This window comes from Dermacentor andersoni, chromosome 5 (genome assembly GCF_023375885.2).
Source record: "Dermacentor andersoni chromosome 5, qqDerAnde1_hic_scaffold, whole genome shotgun sequence".
NCBI lineage: Eukaryota > Metazoa > Arthropoda > Arachnida > Ixodida > Ixodidae > Dermacentor > Dermacentor andersoni.
In genome coordinates, this window is record NC_092818.1 from 18974593 (window position 1) to 18989003 (window position 14411).

The window sequence follows — 14411 nt, forward strand, 5'->3', positions numbered from 1 at the left end:
GGCTCGGGAACTTCTGTGTGCACCAGATCGAGCGTTTTTGGGCCAATCACTTCATACTGCAAGACGGCCTTATCTGAAACACACATTAGTGACCATAGAGTTTACTACAATGCATGAAATTCTGTGCCGATGACAACACGAAGGCACACAAAAACACTCAACAATGACCAAGATAAGAGCGGCAGCCGCACTAGAGATATTATGGAGAAAGCGCGAAAGCGACTTCCGGGAAAACTACAGCCATACGCACCTTTGCCGAGTTTGATAAAGAACTCCTGTTTCTTTGTGTCGTGTTCAACCTTGAAGGACTTTTGTGACAGATTCTGCGCACATGTCATTATGGGCTGAGCTCTCTGCAGTGCGCGCATGTTATTTCTTCCCGAAATTCGTAATGCATAAGCCATTACAGTATGCATTACAAACATGCAGGTACAAGCAGACGCTATCGGACGACTGCGCAGAATCTTGGCCAAGAAGAAACATGATCACTAATCGTTTTATCTCATTTTATAGTATATGTACAGCATAAGAAGGTAAATGTTTGATTGTGGTACCAAATTTTTATTCTCTTTGATTTTTATTAAACATTTGCGAGCCGCTTAGCTCCTCGCCAGCTCCATCGTATGCGACATCAATTGCAAAAGCATCAAAGCACGACAGCCCGCCTGGTTTTTAATTCTGTGAGCCCGCAGTCTCTGCTCCCGCTCATCCCGAACAACCTTTCAAAAACGTCATTGCCGATGTCTACTGCAACTACCGAAGGAGCCGTGAGAGTGCGTTTTGTTGGTGACGATGATGTTATCGAACACATATATAACCTCTCAGATGCAAGCAAAAGGAAGAAGAAAGGTAAGGCATCTAGAAACTGACGCCGAGAACAAACTTATCCGGTACATTTACGCAACATTGTCGCTGGGCCGTTCTCCCTGGGCTGCAGAATATAGCGCCAACTTTTCCCTTCTCATACAGAACCCCTTTTTAGAGAAAAAGAGAGAGTATAGATATCCCTAAGTGCGCAGATTACTCGCACAGAGCCGTCCTGGTGTCGTAGGTTTGACATGAACACTACACAGCCTCACTTGTTAATTAAAGCTCCATTACCGCTGCAGCTGCAGCGGAACGCCTTGGACATACTGTTCATCAGTAAATGAGTGACACTTTATGATTTTTGTGGCGCAAGGAATTCAGAACAGTAAAGAGCAGACAAAGAAAGACGCGTATAGCTAGCAGTTTATTTGGAAGCAAACAATGTATACTGTGCAAACGCGCGATCGCAAATGCGGGGCAACGCGAGCAGGAGACGTCATCAACGGCAAGAGCTTAGCAATTTAATTTCGGCATCATATAAGGCAACTTGGGTTTAGCTGACACAATCTCGACCATTGATTTGAACGTAAAATGCACCAGCCTGTCACAAGTCAGTGCTTGTGACAGACTGGTGGGCTAGTTAGTGTGGCATAATTTTGGCCATGTGTTTCTGCACTACTGTGCAAATAATGTTTATAACAAACATTTTTCATTAGTGATGTCTACGGCTCATCGTTGCCCCTTGTTATCGCGCCTTTGCACAGTATATATTGTTACAGGGATACCGCGCTGTCTTCAGCGCAATATTTATTAACAGGAATCGTCAAATTCCTTAGCTTCGTCTTCCTCTTCACCCCGTCCACATCTTTGTGCCAAATTCCTAGTTCACCTGCAACGTCATTGCAGCATGTAGCATGGTTTGCTTCAGAATAATCACTTGTAAGTGTAGCACGTGTCTTTCTGCCTGCCTTTTCCTTAGGCTGGTTTTTTTTTTTTTTCATTTTTCTGAGCTATTTGCGCTACACAAATCATGCCATTCAGTAAACACTAACTGTATGACATGACTTGTGTGAACTGTTGCTTTTCTCCAAGGCTTGCATGTCCTTCAGGCATGCACTGTCTCCTGGCCTGTCCATTCTGATGGTTGTAGTACATTTTCTTGCTCAAAGAACAATAACAGACAAAAGTGTTGACTTGCAACTGCGAGTTTGCTGCTGACAAGGGACAACCCTTACAGACCCTCAGTCACAAGTCAGTGCTTGTGTCTCTCTGCCTTCACATCCCTTGTTTGTTCCCGCTGTTACTGTATTTAAGAGTGAACTCCAGCCAACTAGCCCATTTTGCCGTATTACTGCAATACCGTTTCTTGATTTTTGATACTTATGCTTCTCTTTGCAGTTGCATCAAAGGGGTCTGTAGCAGAGCCATCTTTGGCTGATGAACCGCCACTGGTTGCTGGTGTGGAACAGGAAGAGACGCCGATCCCCATAGGTAAGTCTAATATCATGTGATTCTATGCTGCCATCACTGCAATAATGTTTGCATGCATCACTTCAAGGTCTCCATGCCACCAGTGACACATTAACAGGACGCCAAGTGTTTAACCTTACATGCACACCAAAAGCCAAGCATGGTAAGCAAAGTTTATTTGTAGTTTTGCTTTTGTTTGTGAATTTATGCCTATTTTATGCTTGCAGTGGTTAAGGCAGCTTCAAAGACGCCAAGCAGAGAGCCAAGGAAGGGCTCGTGCAGTACACCTCGCCAGCCTGTTACCCCTAAATCACCTTACTCACTCAGAAGAAAAATTAAGCAAAGTGAGTGTGCAGATATTTTTGATATTCCTGTAGCCCCCCCCCCCCCCCCCCCCCCTTTTTTTTTTTCAAATGCACGTGTGCGCTTCTCTGCACTGCACATTTGCCCAACTAATCTGGTAATCATTCAATTTGAATTTGATTTTAATCTCCGTGAACAAAAAGATGGAGGACGCTTAAGCTAAGCCTTTAAGAGTGTTACGCAATAGCATTCAAAGATCCCTGACTGCTTCTCACGCTTCCCGGCAACTGCACATTATGTAACTGTAATGTTTACTAAGAAATGCTGGCGGCGAACACTATACACGAAGGCGAGCTTTCTGGTAGAAACGCGGCCTTTTGCGTGCGCCAATCCCAGAGGTAGTGCCAAATAAATGGCATCATTTCAGGTTTCCTTTTATTGTTTCGCACTTTTAATATTTCAGCCTTCGAAGATTTAACATAAAAGGAGTAAAGTTTCCTTCTCTTCCTTCACTGGGTTGTTCTTTCTTGGTGTTTTGGTTCGTTCTTGGCTCTTCCTAAGCCGCTGCACTGTTCTCTGCTTCGGTATTCTGGAACTAAAGATGCTGGATGTCAATAATTTGAACTGAGTTTATTTACGGACAGACAGCGGTTACACTGAGTATATGGTAAACGAGGAAAGAAGGTTCACATTAACGAATGCGGCTGAGCAAAGGCGGCCTAGGGGCAGTCTGTCACTCCGATCAGGCACTTGACGAGATCGGTCCGTTGTCTCTCAAGTCTCAGACCACACCAGAACCAATCAGTATATACTGAACAAGGAAAACGGGTTCACAGAGCATAATCTATTGCCCGTTAGCGCTAACAAGTTGCCTTTGCAAGTTTGAAAAAATGATAAATCACCTTCTACATTACCTTGAATCAAGCAAAGTGCTTGATCCATACCAGCGTGGATTTAGAGAAGGCCGGTCAACAATCGATCACCTTGTGCTTGTTGACGTGGTGCTTCGTGATGCTTCTGGGAATATTCATGATGCTTTGGCCATAAACAGATTTTCTTATCCATTTTTCTTGATGTGGAAAAGGCCTACAATACCACGTGGCACTATGGAATCCTTTGAGACCTGTCATGAATGGCTAGCAGGGGGAACACGTTGAACATTATTGCAAGTTACCTCTCGAAATGTACTTTCCGCATAAATATAGGGAACACGCACTCCAGTTAATTTTCACAGGGAACAGGCATACCCCAGAGAGGTGTCCTCAGCGGTTTTTATCATGAAGATGAACACGCTTCATTATTCACTCCCTCCAGTCATTTTCTATTCTGTTTACGTAGACGATGTACAGATAGGTTTTAAATCTGGTAGCCTTGCAGTCTACGGGAGGCAAGTCCAGCTTGGGCTAAAGAAAGCATCCAAATAGGCAGATGAAAACATGTTTAAGATCAAGGCACATGAAAACTCCTGTGTCGTTTTTTTAAAGAAAGAGGGGGCTGCACCTTGACCCCACTATCGTACTGCAAGGACAGCACATTCCTACGAACAAAGAACATATATTCTTAGGTGTCATACTCGATCCAAAACAAAGTTTCATCCTCCACATCAGATACCTCAAGGTCAAGTGCCTGAAAACAATGAACGTACTGAGAATTCTCTCCCGCACCAACTGGGCCAGTGACAGAAGATGCTTATTGAATCTGCACAAGAGTCTTGTATGATCGTGTCTAGACTACGGGGCTGTGGTGTATCAATCCGTTACACTGAGTGCCCTAAAAATGTTTGATCCTGTTCATCATTTAGGCATACGCCTGGCCCTGGCCACAGGAGCTTTCAGAAGTAGTCCGGTACGAAGTCGCTATATAGAATTCAATGTGGGTTTCACTGTCTCTGCAAAAGTCATTGACCAGTTTCATGTATTTCTTGCAAGCACACTCTAACCAGGAATATCCTTGTAACAAAACTGTAAACAATACCACTTGTGCCACACTTTTCTGCAACCGTCCATCGATGAGAGAACCTTTCTCACTGCGCATCTGGAACCTCAGCGAAGCAATGGCTGTCCTACTCCTTGAAAACCGTCTAATGGGTCCAGCCAAGCCAGTACCACCATGGCTGTGGCAGCTGATAGATTGTGACATGTCTTTTGTAAAAGTTACGAAGAATGCCTCAGAAGTACACATGAAGTCGCAGTTCCTAGAACTTCAGTCAAAACACTTGTGCTCAGAATTCTACGCTGATGCTTCAGAGTCGCATGCTGGCATTTCTTATGCTGCACTGAGTCCATCCTTCTAGGAATAGGGCTGTTTGCACCCCAAAACAAGTATCTTTACGGCCAAGGCCTACACACTCTTGTTGGCTGCACAACACAGCAAGGAAATGAAAGTACAAAACGGAATAATTACAGATTCATTAAGCATCGTCAAAGGCTCAGTTTCTCTACAAAAAAATAAAAGCCCTGTCTTTACTGAACTTTATTCAACCCTCTGTACTTTGTAGAGGGTTGAACCCTCATAATATGCTGAGTGTCTAGCCACAGAGGCATCGAGGGTAATATGCTTGCCGACTGTGTAGCCACATTAGTAAATACAAAACAAAGTAATTCCTCCGTAGCTGTCCCTGTCATGGATGTAAAGCCTTTCCTTCACAACAAACTGAGGGGCCATTGGCAACGTACGTGGGACATTGAAACACAAAATAAACTTCACGTCATTAAGCCAAGTGTCGGAAACTGGCCACCACTAACGAAAACAAGACAAAGTGAGGTTATTTTCTGCTGCCTTAGGATAGGCCGCACCAATGGCACTCACCCCTGCCTATAGACTGGTGTGGATCCTCCTGTCTGCGATAAATGTGGCGAGGCACTTACGGTCCTTCACTTCCTGTTGGAGTGTTGGGAAATAGAAGCTTTAAGAAAAAAAGTACTTTGCCCGAGCCTACAGATGACACATCCCCCTTCACCCCACAGTGTTTTTTGGCGTGGAACCACTATTTGACAATAAGTTAGTTCTAGCGTTTTTACGAGATGTCAGCCCAAGGTGTACGTAGCACATCTTCTTGCTCGAGGCTGCTGCTGCGACAGCATTTTTGTAGAGCCCATGCCTCCCAGCTCTTGCGTTCAAGGGCTGTCTTGTGAGGTACAAGTGCTACTGTTACAAGTTTAGTACATCACCCTTGGGTAACAGAAAATTTATGGTCATAGCATACACCAATAGTTATTCTGATTATTTTAATGCCTGTACATTGTATGCACTTTACAGCGACTAATTTTTAGACATCCCTACAGCCAAGTTGCATGTGTGATTCACATTCTGATTCACATCCCTTACAGTTGCCACATTCTACGAACATCACTTTACTATCTCTTGTTTGGCGCCCTTTGGCCATATTTCGCCCTTGTGCCAATAAAATCTATTAATCATCATCAATTTCATAAACCATGACATGAAGCATGAAATATGTGAAAGCAACGAATGGTGAAAAACCATGTTAAGAAAATGCAAGGTTGCAGATTGGATTGTTTTATTTTACCGTCGAAGTGTGCATGATGGCAGGGGCCTGGAGTAAAAAGCTGTCTCAAGGTAGCTTGACAAAGCCTCAAGCCCCTCACTTTGGCGATGGTATACCAGCGGTCGCAATACAACTGCTAACACTCTTTCAATCAATGGAACAATATAGTTAATTATGAGATCCGTCTGTGAAAGTGATTGATTGTTTCACATAAGTGTTAAGAGGAGTAGGTGTGTGCCAAATATTGGGGAAATGCATCCTGTATATGGCAACCATTTGCTCCCAAGAGGAAGCTTTAGCTCTGGCCCGACTCCGACACTGCCTATTCAAGTACATATAAAACACTAATGTTTTTCTAAGATAACCCCTGGACCGATTTTTAATGATGTTGCATTTGAGAGAGAAAGTTAAATTCTAGTGACTGTTGGAAGGGGAATATTGATTTAGGGCCTGAATATTGCGAAAAGAATTTTCAAAATTTCGAAACTTAGAAAAGAATAAAAGCATGAAGTTTAAAAATTAATAGCTCTGCTTCAAGAACAGATAGCGCGGTTCTGTAAATGGCATCCATTAGATCAATCAAAGCGGACAAATTTCATAGGTCAATTTATATCTCACGTGAATTTGCTACGTTGTGTACAAGGGTCCTGCAAAAGCTGTATCTTTATATTACTGAATTTTTTTAGATTCACGTATAACATATCAATTTTGTGTGCTTTAGATGTACTGTTAGGTGCAATTCATAGAAGTGTGATATAATTTTTTTATTGCTGAATTGCAGATTGTAAACTTGATAGTTTCGTTTTCCTAAAATTTTTTGTTTTTGCCAGTTTTTAATAATAAATTGAGCTAAATCGGAAATTCGAAACCAACAGTCGCTAGATTTTGAGCTTTTCATTTAAATGCAACAAACCTCATCAAATGTGGTGTGGTGATTGTCGAGAAAAGCAAATTCTCGTTTTACATATTATTACGATATCATCGAGAGATGCTCAAGAGACGATCTGCCACGAGAACGACGATGAAGTGGGTCTGTGCCCTTGGCGCGAGCGAGGGTTGACCTGGCTGTCTGGCTCCAGTGTAAATAGCCTGTATATAGCCTGTCTCGTCTGTGTCTTTCCACACGTAACACTCTGGTGGAGGTGCGGTCTTTCCACAGGTAACAATATATTTAGATAGGAGCCCCTGAGCTAAAGCTTCCTCTTAATTGCGAAATGTCGCTGTAAACCGAATTGTTTTTTTTTTGTGGCCGAGCAGTAAAATTGGAGTAAATGATAGTTATAATAATAATTTTAATTTATAACTTTAACTTGTTTAAAGAGTTGCTGCATGTGAAAATCATGCAAGACGTTTGCAGTTATTCTCATAAACTGCTCTCAGTAGGTTTAGATTTGTTTTTGTTGTTGTGCCCCATACCAGGTGCATGTAGGATCACTGAGAGAGGGTGAGCCAGCTGTAAAGTAGCAAATTTATGCCTTCAGGCATGATTTGTCTACAGTGTTTGTTTAGTATACCCTTGGTTTTGCATAATTTTTTATGAGTTTTGCAGATATGGTCATCCCAAGATAAAGCACTTGACGAATATATGCCCAGGACTTTTGTGCATCCTACTATTTCTATCATATTATGACTGACTGCAACCGTCAGCAAACTTATAACCTTATTCTTTGGCCTGAAGAGTATTGGTTTTGCGGTATTAATAAGGAAATAATTGCATTTTGTCCATTCTAAGGACAGTGGCATTGGTTTCATCAGATATGCTTTCTATATCGTCAGATGTTTTACCAGTGATTAATAATATAGTGTCATCAGCATAGCAAATTAAGGTTACATGTGGATTTGAGGTAAAAGAGAATATGTCATTAACTTAAACACAATATAAAAGCGGCCCCAATATGCTGCCCTGAGGTACTCCCATCTTTATGGATTTAATATCCGCAGAAGGTGCTCCTACAGGCGCTTATTGCTTACGATGCCTTAAGTAAGAAGCTAGGAGGTCATACGCAATGCTGTGTACACCATATGACTGTAGTTTATCAAGTAGTATTTCATGCTGTAAGTAATCAAAAGCTTTTGATAAATCTCTGTATATTGCCAGTGTTAAATTATGGTTTGCAAAATTTTTTGTGATTACTTCCTTTTCTTTTAGCAGAGCGGTTTCTGTTGAACAATGGTGACTGCTTAAAAATATAGTTAGACAATCTTATGTATAAGAACATTTTTTCGCTTTAGAAAAGACAAGTAAAATTGATATCGGTCTATGGTTCAATACATTTTTGTCACCACCCTTAGAAATTACGGTCACTTTTGCAATGTGCATGTTTTCTAGAAATACACCAGCAGAGAGCATAAGATTGAATATGTGCATTAATGGATAAACTATCTCGTGCACTATGTACTTCAGTGGTCCTAATCGCAGGTTGTCCACGTCACAAACACTACTGTTATTAAGGTTTAATATTGCGGATGCCAGCTCTTGATCATCTGTTGGGTACAAAAATATGGTATTTGGTCTTGTACAATGCCTTTGCGTTTTGTGTCTTGTTGTGTTTCGTTATTTGTGAATTGGTTAATGAAGAAACATTAAGCAGGTTAGCTAAAGCAGAACCAGAAACATGATTGTTTGAAGACAAAATCCTAGTTGCACATGCTGGGGCTTGTACTTTGAGCATGGTCTGGTCACAAGACCCACATGTACATTATTTCCATATCACGATACAAGCAAACTACGCTTGTACAGGCTGTTTGCAGATATGATTACGCCACCATTAGTTGGGCAGACTGCCTCGCAAGGAAGCTAGTTTTACAATTATAAGAAGGGTGTACTTTTTGTTTTTTTGTTTTCCTTGTGAATATCTTCAAAGAATTGTCGAAGATGAAGGATGAAGCAGAAACGTCTTCTGGTGACTCAGACAGCGAACGATCATCTGAGGACGACGAGGATGAGGAATCTGATAAGGTATGCTCAGTGCACTGTTTGTTCTATCATCTAAGTCAACCTACTATAACTGTTTCCAATCACTGACCCATGGCTATCTTACTGTTCTCATATGTCATATTTTTCTGCACGTTTATTACACCAGCTTTTGCCTGTTTCACATAGTAGCAGCTTGGTATACTCACATCTTATGGGTGCCTTCACAACAACGCTAGAAAAGTAGGAGTAGGCAAATATTTGCGATTTCAAGTGCAAATTGAATTTTCTTTGTTATTTGATCTATAAGGTGTGCCAGCTAATGTTAACCTAGCTGCTAAATAAAAGGAAAAAGAATAGAAAAGACTAAAAAAAAACTTGGTGCAATATACAGTTTTGAGACCTACTATGTTTGATCCTCAGAACTCTTGATAACTGAACACCATAGGTCTTATAATTGTATTTTGTACCATATTTTTTAAACCTTCTTGTTGAAAAGCTTGGCTATGTTAGCTCAATTACAATGAGCACAATGTACTCAATTTCAAGATATGATAGTCAAAAACTTTTAATATTTGCTTCAGCCATATAAGATATATATGTATCTATATATATATATATATGAAAAAGCTTTCCTAGGGCAAGCTTTCTTACATCATGATTCTGTGGAATGCAAGGGACAAATCATAAATATACTTTTTGAATAAATGCGTTATGTGTGAAAAGTAAAAAACGGGGAGATAATTTTATGCAGTTTCGCCGGAAAGAAATTGGGACTAAAAGTGTTTGGCAAATGCGGTCACATATACTCAGCCATATCAATTCTTCTACCGAGGCTGGCATAGGTTGTTCTTCAACTCTCTGGTTACTGAGGAACCACGCAAAACGGCTGATAACAGCTGTCCCCATTTTTCTGGCTGCCCGTGCATTTTTTGTCTCACTTTACACAAAGCGAGGTCTCACGTTCTTGGTATGCTTCTTGGCTAATGCCACCATGTCTTGCATTCCTTAAGTGTTGTGCAATGTTCTGTCACAATGCCTAGCTTATTTTTTATTTTATTATTGTCACTGTCATGTGATGGTGCCAGAAGTCTTTTCTGTTCTTTCTCATTTACAAGCCAATTAGTTGCTTGAACTTCGGATGCAAAAGGTACTAGAATCAAACCTTGTTATAACAAAACTGCCTCCAACAATAAAATAGTTTCATTTTATCCAATAGTACTATTTGCTAAATGCACATATTTGTTACATGCTGATGTTGGTGAGAAGCATTTTGTACCTACTTCGTTATATCTGATAATTTGTTGTTTCTGTGTTTGTCGTAGTGAGGTTCTACTGTACGCATATTAAACTCCATTTCCTTTCCCCTGTGTCTTCCATGTTACCTTTTCTTAAGCTTTAATAGAAAATAAATATTTAATGTTCAGTACTCAAAGGCATATTATTTAAAGTATTAATACATGATTAGAAAAGTTAAGTATATTTTAACATACCTAATGAGCAAATCAGGTATGCTTGGAAGGGCCTTGATTAATTATGTTATTGCCTATGCTACCCAGGTTGGCATTGGAAAATATGGCAGTTATTTTACAAGTAACTCGCGATCCAAGACTTCGAACCACACACTAACCAAGCTTGGCAGGCCTGTAATGGCACCAGACGAGATTAACAGCACATTGGAAAAGGTGAATGACCTCCACATCAAGCATCGGGCAAAGCTGCTTGTGAATTACCACTCTTGCTTTGCACACTGGCTGGCACTCTTGAGGTGAGGGGCTTGTCTTTCACTTGAAGCGTTTGCTTGGGAGCTCCCATCTCAACACATGGGAACAGGGACATCATTTTACTTGGCTGCTGCGTCACCGTATTTAATGAAGCTCGTTGTATGTATAAGAAAAAGTTAAAATCTAATGACTGCAGGAAGCGGGTTTTTTATTTGGGCTGGCACTTTTTACAAAAATTGTTGAAAACTGTAAAACTGGAAGAAGAAAAAAAGCCAGCAGTGTACCAAGTTTTCAACGCTAAAGCTCAGTGATACAGTTGAACACCTTTATAGTGAAGTGCTTGGCACCTCCAAAATCATTCATTATACATTGACATGGATACGGTGGCATGGGAACTAGCAAAGGCGATGTATATCAGAAAGTTTGGGGACCAGTGTATCAGCGTTCCGTCATTGTCTCTTCACAAGAATGAGTTTAGTTTCCTGGCTGATAGGATATGACCAGGGGAAAAAAAGTTCGCCTGTCCGTGTCTTTTATTCTGTTGTCCGTGTCTTTTGTTTTGCGCCTAAAACCATTTCTAAAAGGTACCTTGAAAGGTGTTGGAAACGGCATTAAATGTTACAGAGACAAAGACATGACACAGCACTCATGTTGTGTGTTTCTAGTCTTTGTCGACACTTTCTGTGCTGTTTCCCACATCTTCCAGCAATTAAAACTGACTGCATTTTACGGTAAGTGCTGTATAGAGTAATTGTGTTGGGCATTTCAGTCTGCATTTTCTGGTGTTAAGGTTGTCGTGAAGCATACTGTGTTTGATATCGTCATTGTTATTGGCATATACTACAAAGTAACTTTATCTTAATAAATGCACCTCCCATGTGAAACTGACTTACATCGCCTCTTCTGTAGACTAGCGTGTGCATAAATAGGAGTGGCACTATACAGGTGAGAAAAGCAGATGACTGTTCTGACACTTCTGTTCTTACATGTAACTTCAAATAACAGTCTGCAAGATACCCTTTGAAGACGTCATTGATTCTTAAAGGGTACTAGCCTGACATTTCTTACTTGTGAATTCTTTTGCATCAGATGAAGGTCCAACCGCACAAATTTTCGAAAAAATACTGGCAAGCTTCATCATCGGACTATCTTTATGTCCACTTCAGGGCAGAGGCCTCTCCCAACAACCTCCAATTGCCCCTGTCTTGTGCCAGCTGATTCCATCTTATGCTTGCAAATTTCCTAACTTCATCACAATCAGGTAATTCGCTGCTGTCCTCGACTACGCTTCCCTTTCCTTGGCACCCATTCTGTAACCCTGATAGGCCACTGGTTATCTGCCCTATGCATTACATGGCCTGCCCAGCTCCGTTTTTTTGCTGTCAACTAGAATATCGGCTGCCCCGTTTGCTCTCTGAACTGTACTGCTGGCTTCCTGTCTTTTAACCTTATGTCTAAATTTTTTTGTTTTATAGCTATTTGCGCGGCCCTTACAACTTCCCCTCAAGCTTCTTTGTTAACCTCGAAGTTTCTATCGCATGCGTTAGTGCCAGTAGAATGCAATGATTGTATACTTTTGTAAAATGATAGTGCCTGTTGTGTCTTGGTTAATGCTTGCCTTATGCAAGCATCAGAGCATTTTAAGTAATTGACTGTAATACTTGTTTCTTCGAGCCAGCTTTAGTATAGATACCCAGGAGGCGGATGCATCGTGGTGTCATAGTACGCTGGCTCACTCCATCCCTGATATTGCTGTGGCTGCCGTACACCAGCACAGCCAGCAGATAACCTCTCAGCATTTTACGTTAATTCCTTTTATGAGCAATGTCATCGTACCTAGCTTTATTGCTACATGACATCATCAAATTTTGCTTTATCATGACTTCATGATAATGTCAATGGCACCAGATCTGGCCTTTGTGGGCTGACTTAAGCATCAGATTAAAACTTATCTTATAAATGTTTCCCAACTATCATACTTGTTTAACATGTTTTACATGCGATGAAGTTTGTACAACTTTGAAAAGATGTGTCAGTACTCCTTTAATTAATCTTGCCTTCAATGTCAATTCACGTCAATGAAGTAGTTGGATATTTTTGTCCTGCGCTGAATCTGATAACAGTGCTGCCGTACTTTCTTAACGCCATGCTCTGGAGCTTGTCTATACACATGTCACTGCATACTTCTGTGCTGTTTCTTTTTTTTCCTTCAAGGGAGGGCTTCACTATCCTGCTTCATGGACCTGGCTCAAAACTTAAACTGCTACAAAGGTTCAAGGAAGCTGTGCTGACTGACTTTGCAAGCATCACTGTCAATGGATTCAACCCTTCGCTATCTTATACAGAGGCAAGTGATCTCTTTCATAGCACACCCTGCATAGCTAGATTATATGCATGTGGGAATGTGTCTTTTAGCACAAACAGACAAGGACACAAGGAAGAGGGACACAGGACTCTTTGTGAGCTGCTTTCAACTTGTTAACATAGTGAAGCTTGCATAGCTGAACTCCACATGAAATGTATTAGCACACTGACTGTTCTAGAAAATAAGTTTCCTCGTGTAATAACTCAGTAGAACCTCGTTCATACATTATGGGAGAAATTGCAAGAAAAACATATAAACTGGGAAAGTGTGCCATCCAAGGTTACTGAAAAAATTGGAAAACTCAACTTCAGTTTACGTCTACTTAGTGTAAAGCAGTGCATGAATTGTTACACCATGAGATGCCAGTGTGTGCTGATCTGGTGAGGCCCGAGCAGCCTGAGAAGCAGGTTGTTGTTTTACAGCTTCATCAAGCTTATGTTCGTTCTCCTTGAATTTGGTCAGCAGCTTCTTCGGGCAGAGCATTTTGGCAGGAGGTTATGACGTGCCCACTCAGCGAGAATCGTTGCAGCCCGAGACGCTGACCGCGTTGAGCTCGTCAGGCCTGAGCCACCTGAAATGCACATTGTCATTTTAATACAGCTGTGGGAAACCAAAACGAAGTAGAGCTGAGGGGTACTGATGGAATACAATGCCACAGTGCCTTCAGAGCAAAACATGATGCTCACTTCGTGCAGCACACAGCAGGGAAGGGCAGCGCATTTGGGTTACTGCCTATTAAAGGCGACACTCTTGTCCTGTCGAGTGCTGATTGGACTGAGCTTTCTGCAGCACGGCCATAGTGCGTGCCAGTGTCATCTGGTACCACCGCTACAGGCTTCGATGACGTGATGAGTCTTTTTTTCACCCGAAGTCGCGCTGCTTATGGCATGCATTTTGAAATGGTCACATTAGAAAGGTAATGTAGTTAATTAATTGTGGCAGTCTCGGGGAATCGAGGCCCCATAGCATAATTACTGGGCTGACGGCTGTCAGTAATGCAATAAAAACGAGACAATAATTTCCTGTCAGTACTCCTCTAAAGCACATCGCTGGCATTGCTTTGGCAGCGGAGCATGCTAAAGATTAACGCCTCCTTTGTTATACTATGCCGGTCAGTTCTGGCGCCACACAATGGGACTGCCACAAACGCCTCGGTTCTCGTGCTGCTCGCAGCGCAGTGCTACTAGCTGCCACTACGTTGCCGCTCAGAACGCTGCTGGAACATAGGCAGTATACATGCCGCGCCCTACTTGTGCTAAACACATTGGTGGCTGAGTTGCTTATTGCACTATAGTTTATTTAGTTCGTGGAGTATGTTCA

The 14411-nt window shown here is 41.6% G+C and overlaps 1 protein-coding gene across 1 annotated transcript in view; it reads left to right on the forward strand.

The window, feature by feature from the left end:
• The first annotated feature begins 626 nt into the window (after positions 1-626).
• Positions 627-14411, forward strand: part of Orc2 (origin recognition complex subunit 2) — a 43405-nt gene continuing 29620 nt past the window's right edge. The window contains exons 1-7 of the mRNA XM_050177417.3: positions 627-849; positions 2206-2298; positions 2366-2440; positions 2505-2621; positions 8953-9047; positions 10562-10770; positions 12941-13073. Of these exons, the coding sequence (XP_050033374.1) occupies positions 741-849; positions 2206-2298; positions 2366-2440; positions 2505-2621; positions 8953-9047; positions 10562-10770; positions 12941-13073 (831 nt within the window). The 5' untranslated portion in view covers positions 627-740. The remainder of the gene's footprint in view (positions 850-2205; positions 2299-2365; positions 2441-2504; positions 2622-8952; positions 9048-10561; positions 10771-12940; positions 13074-14411) is intronic.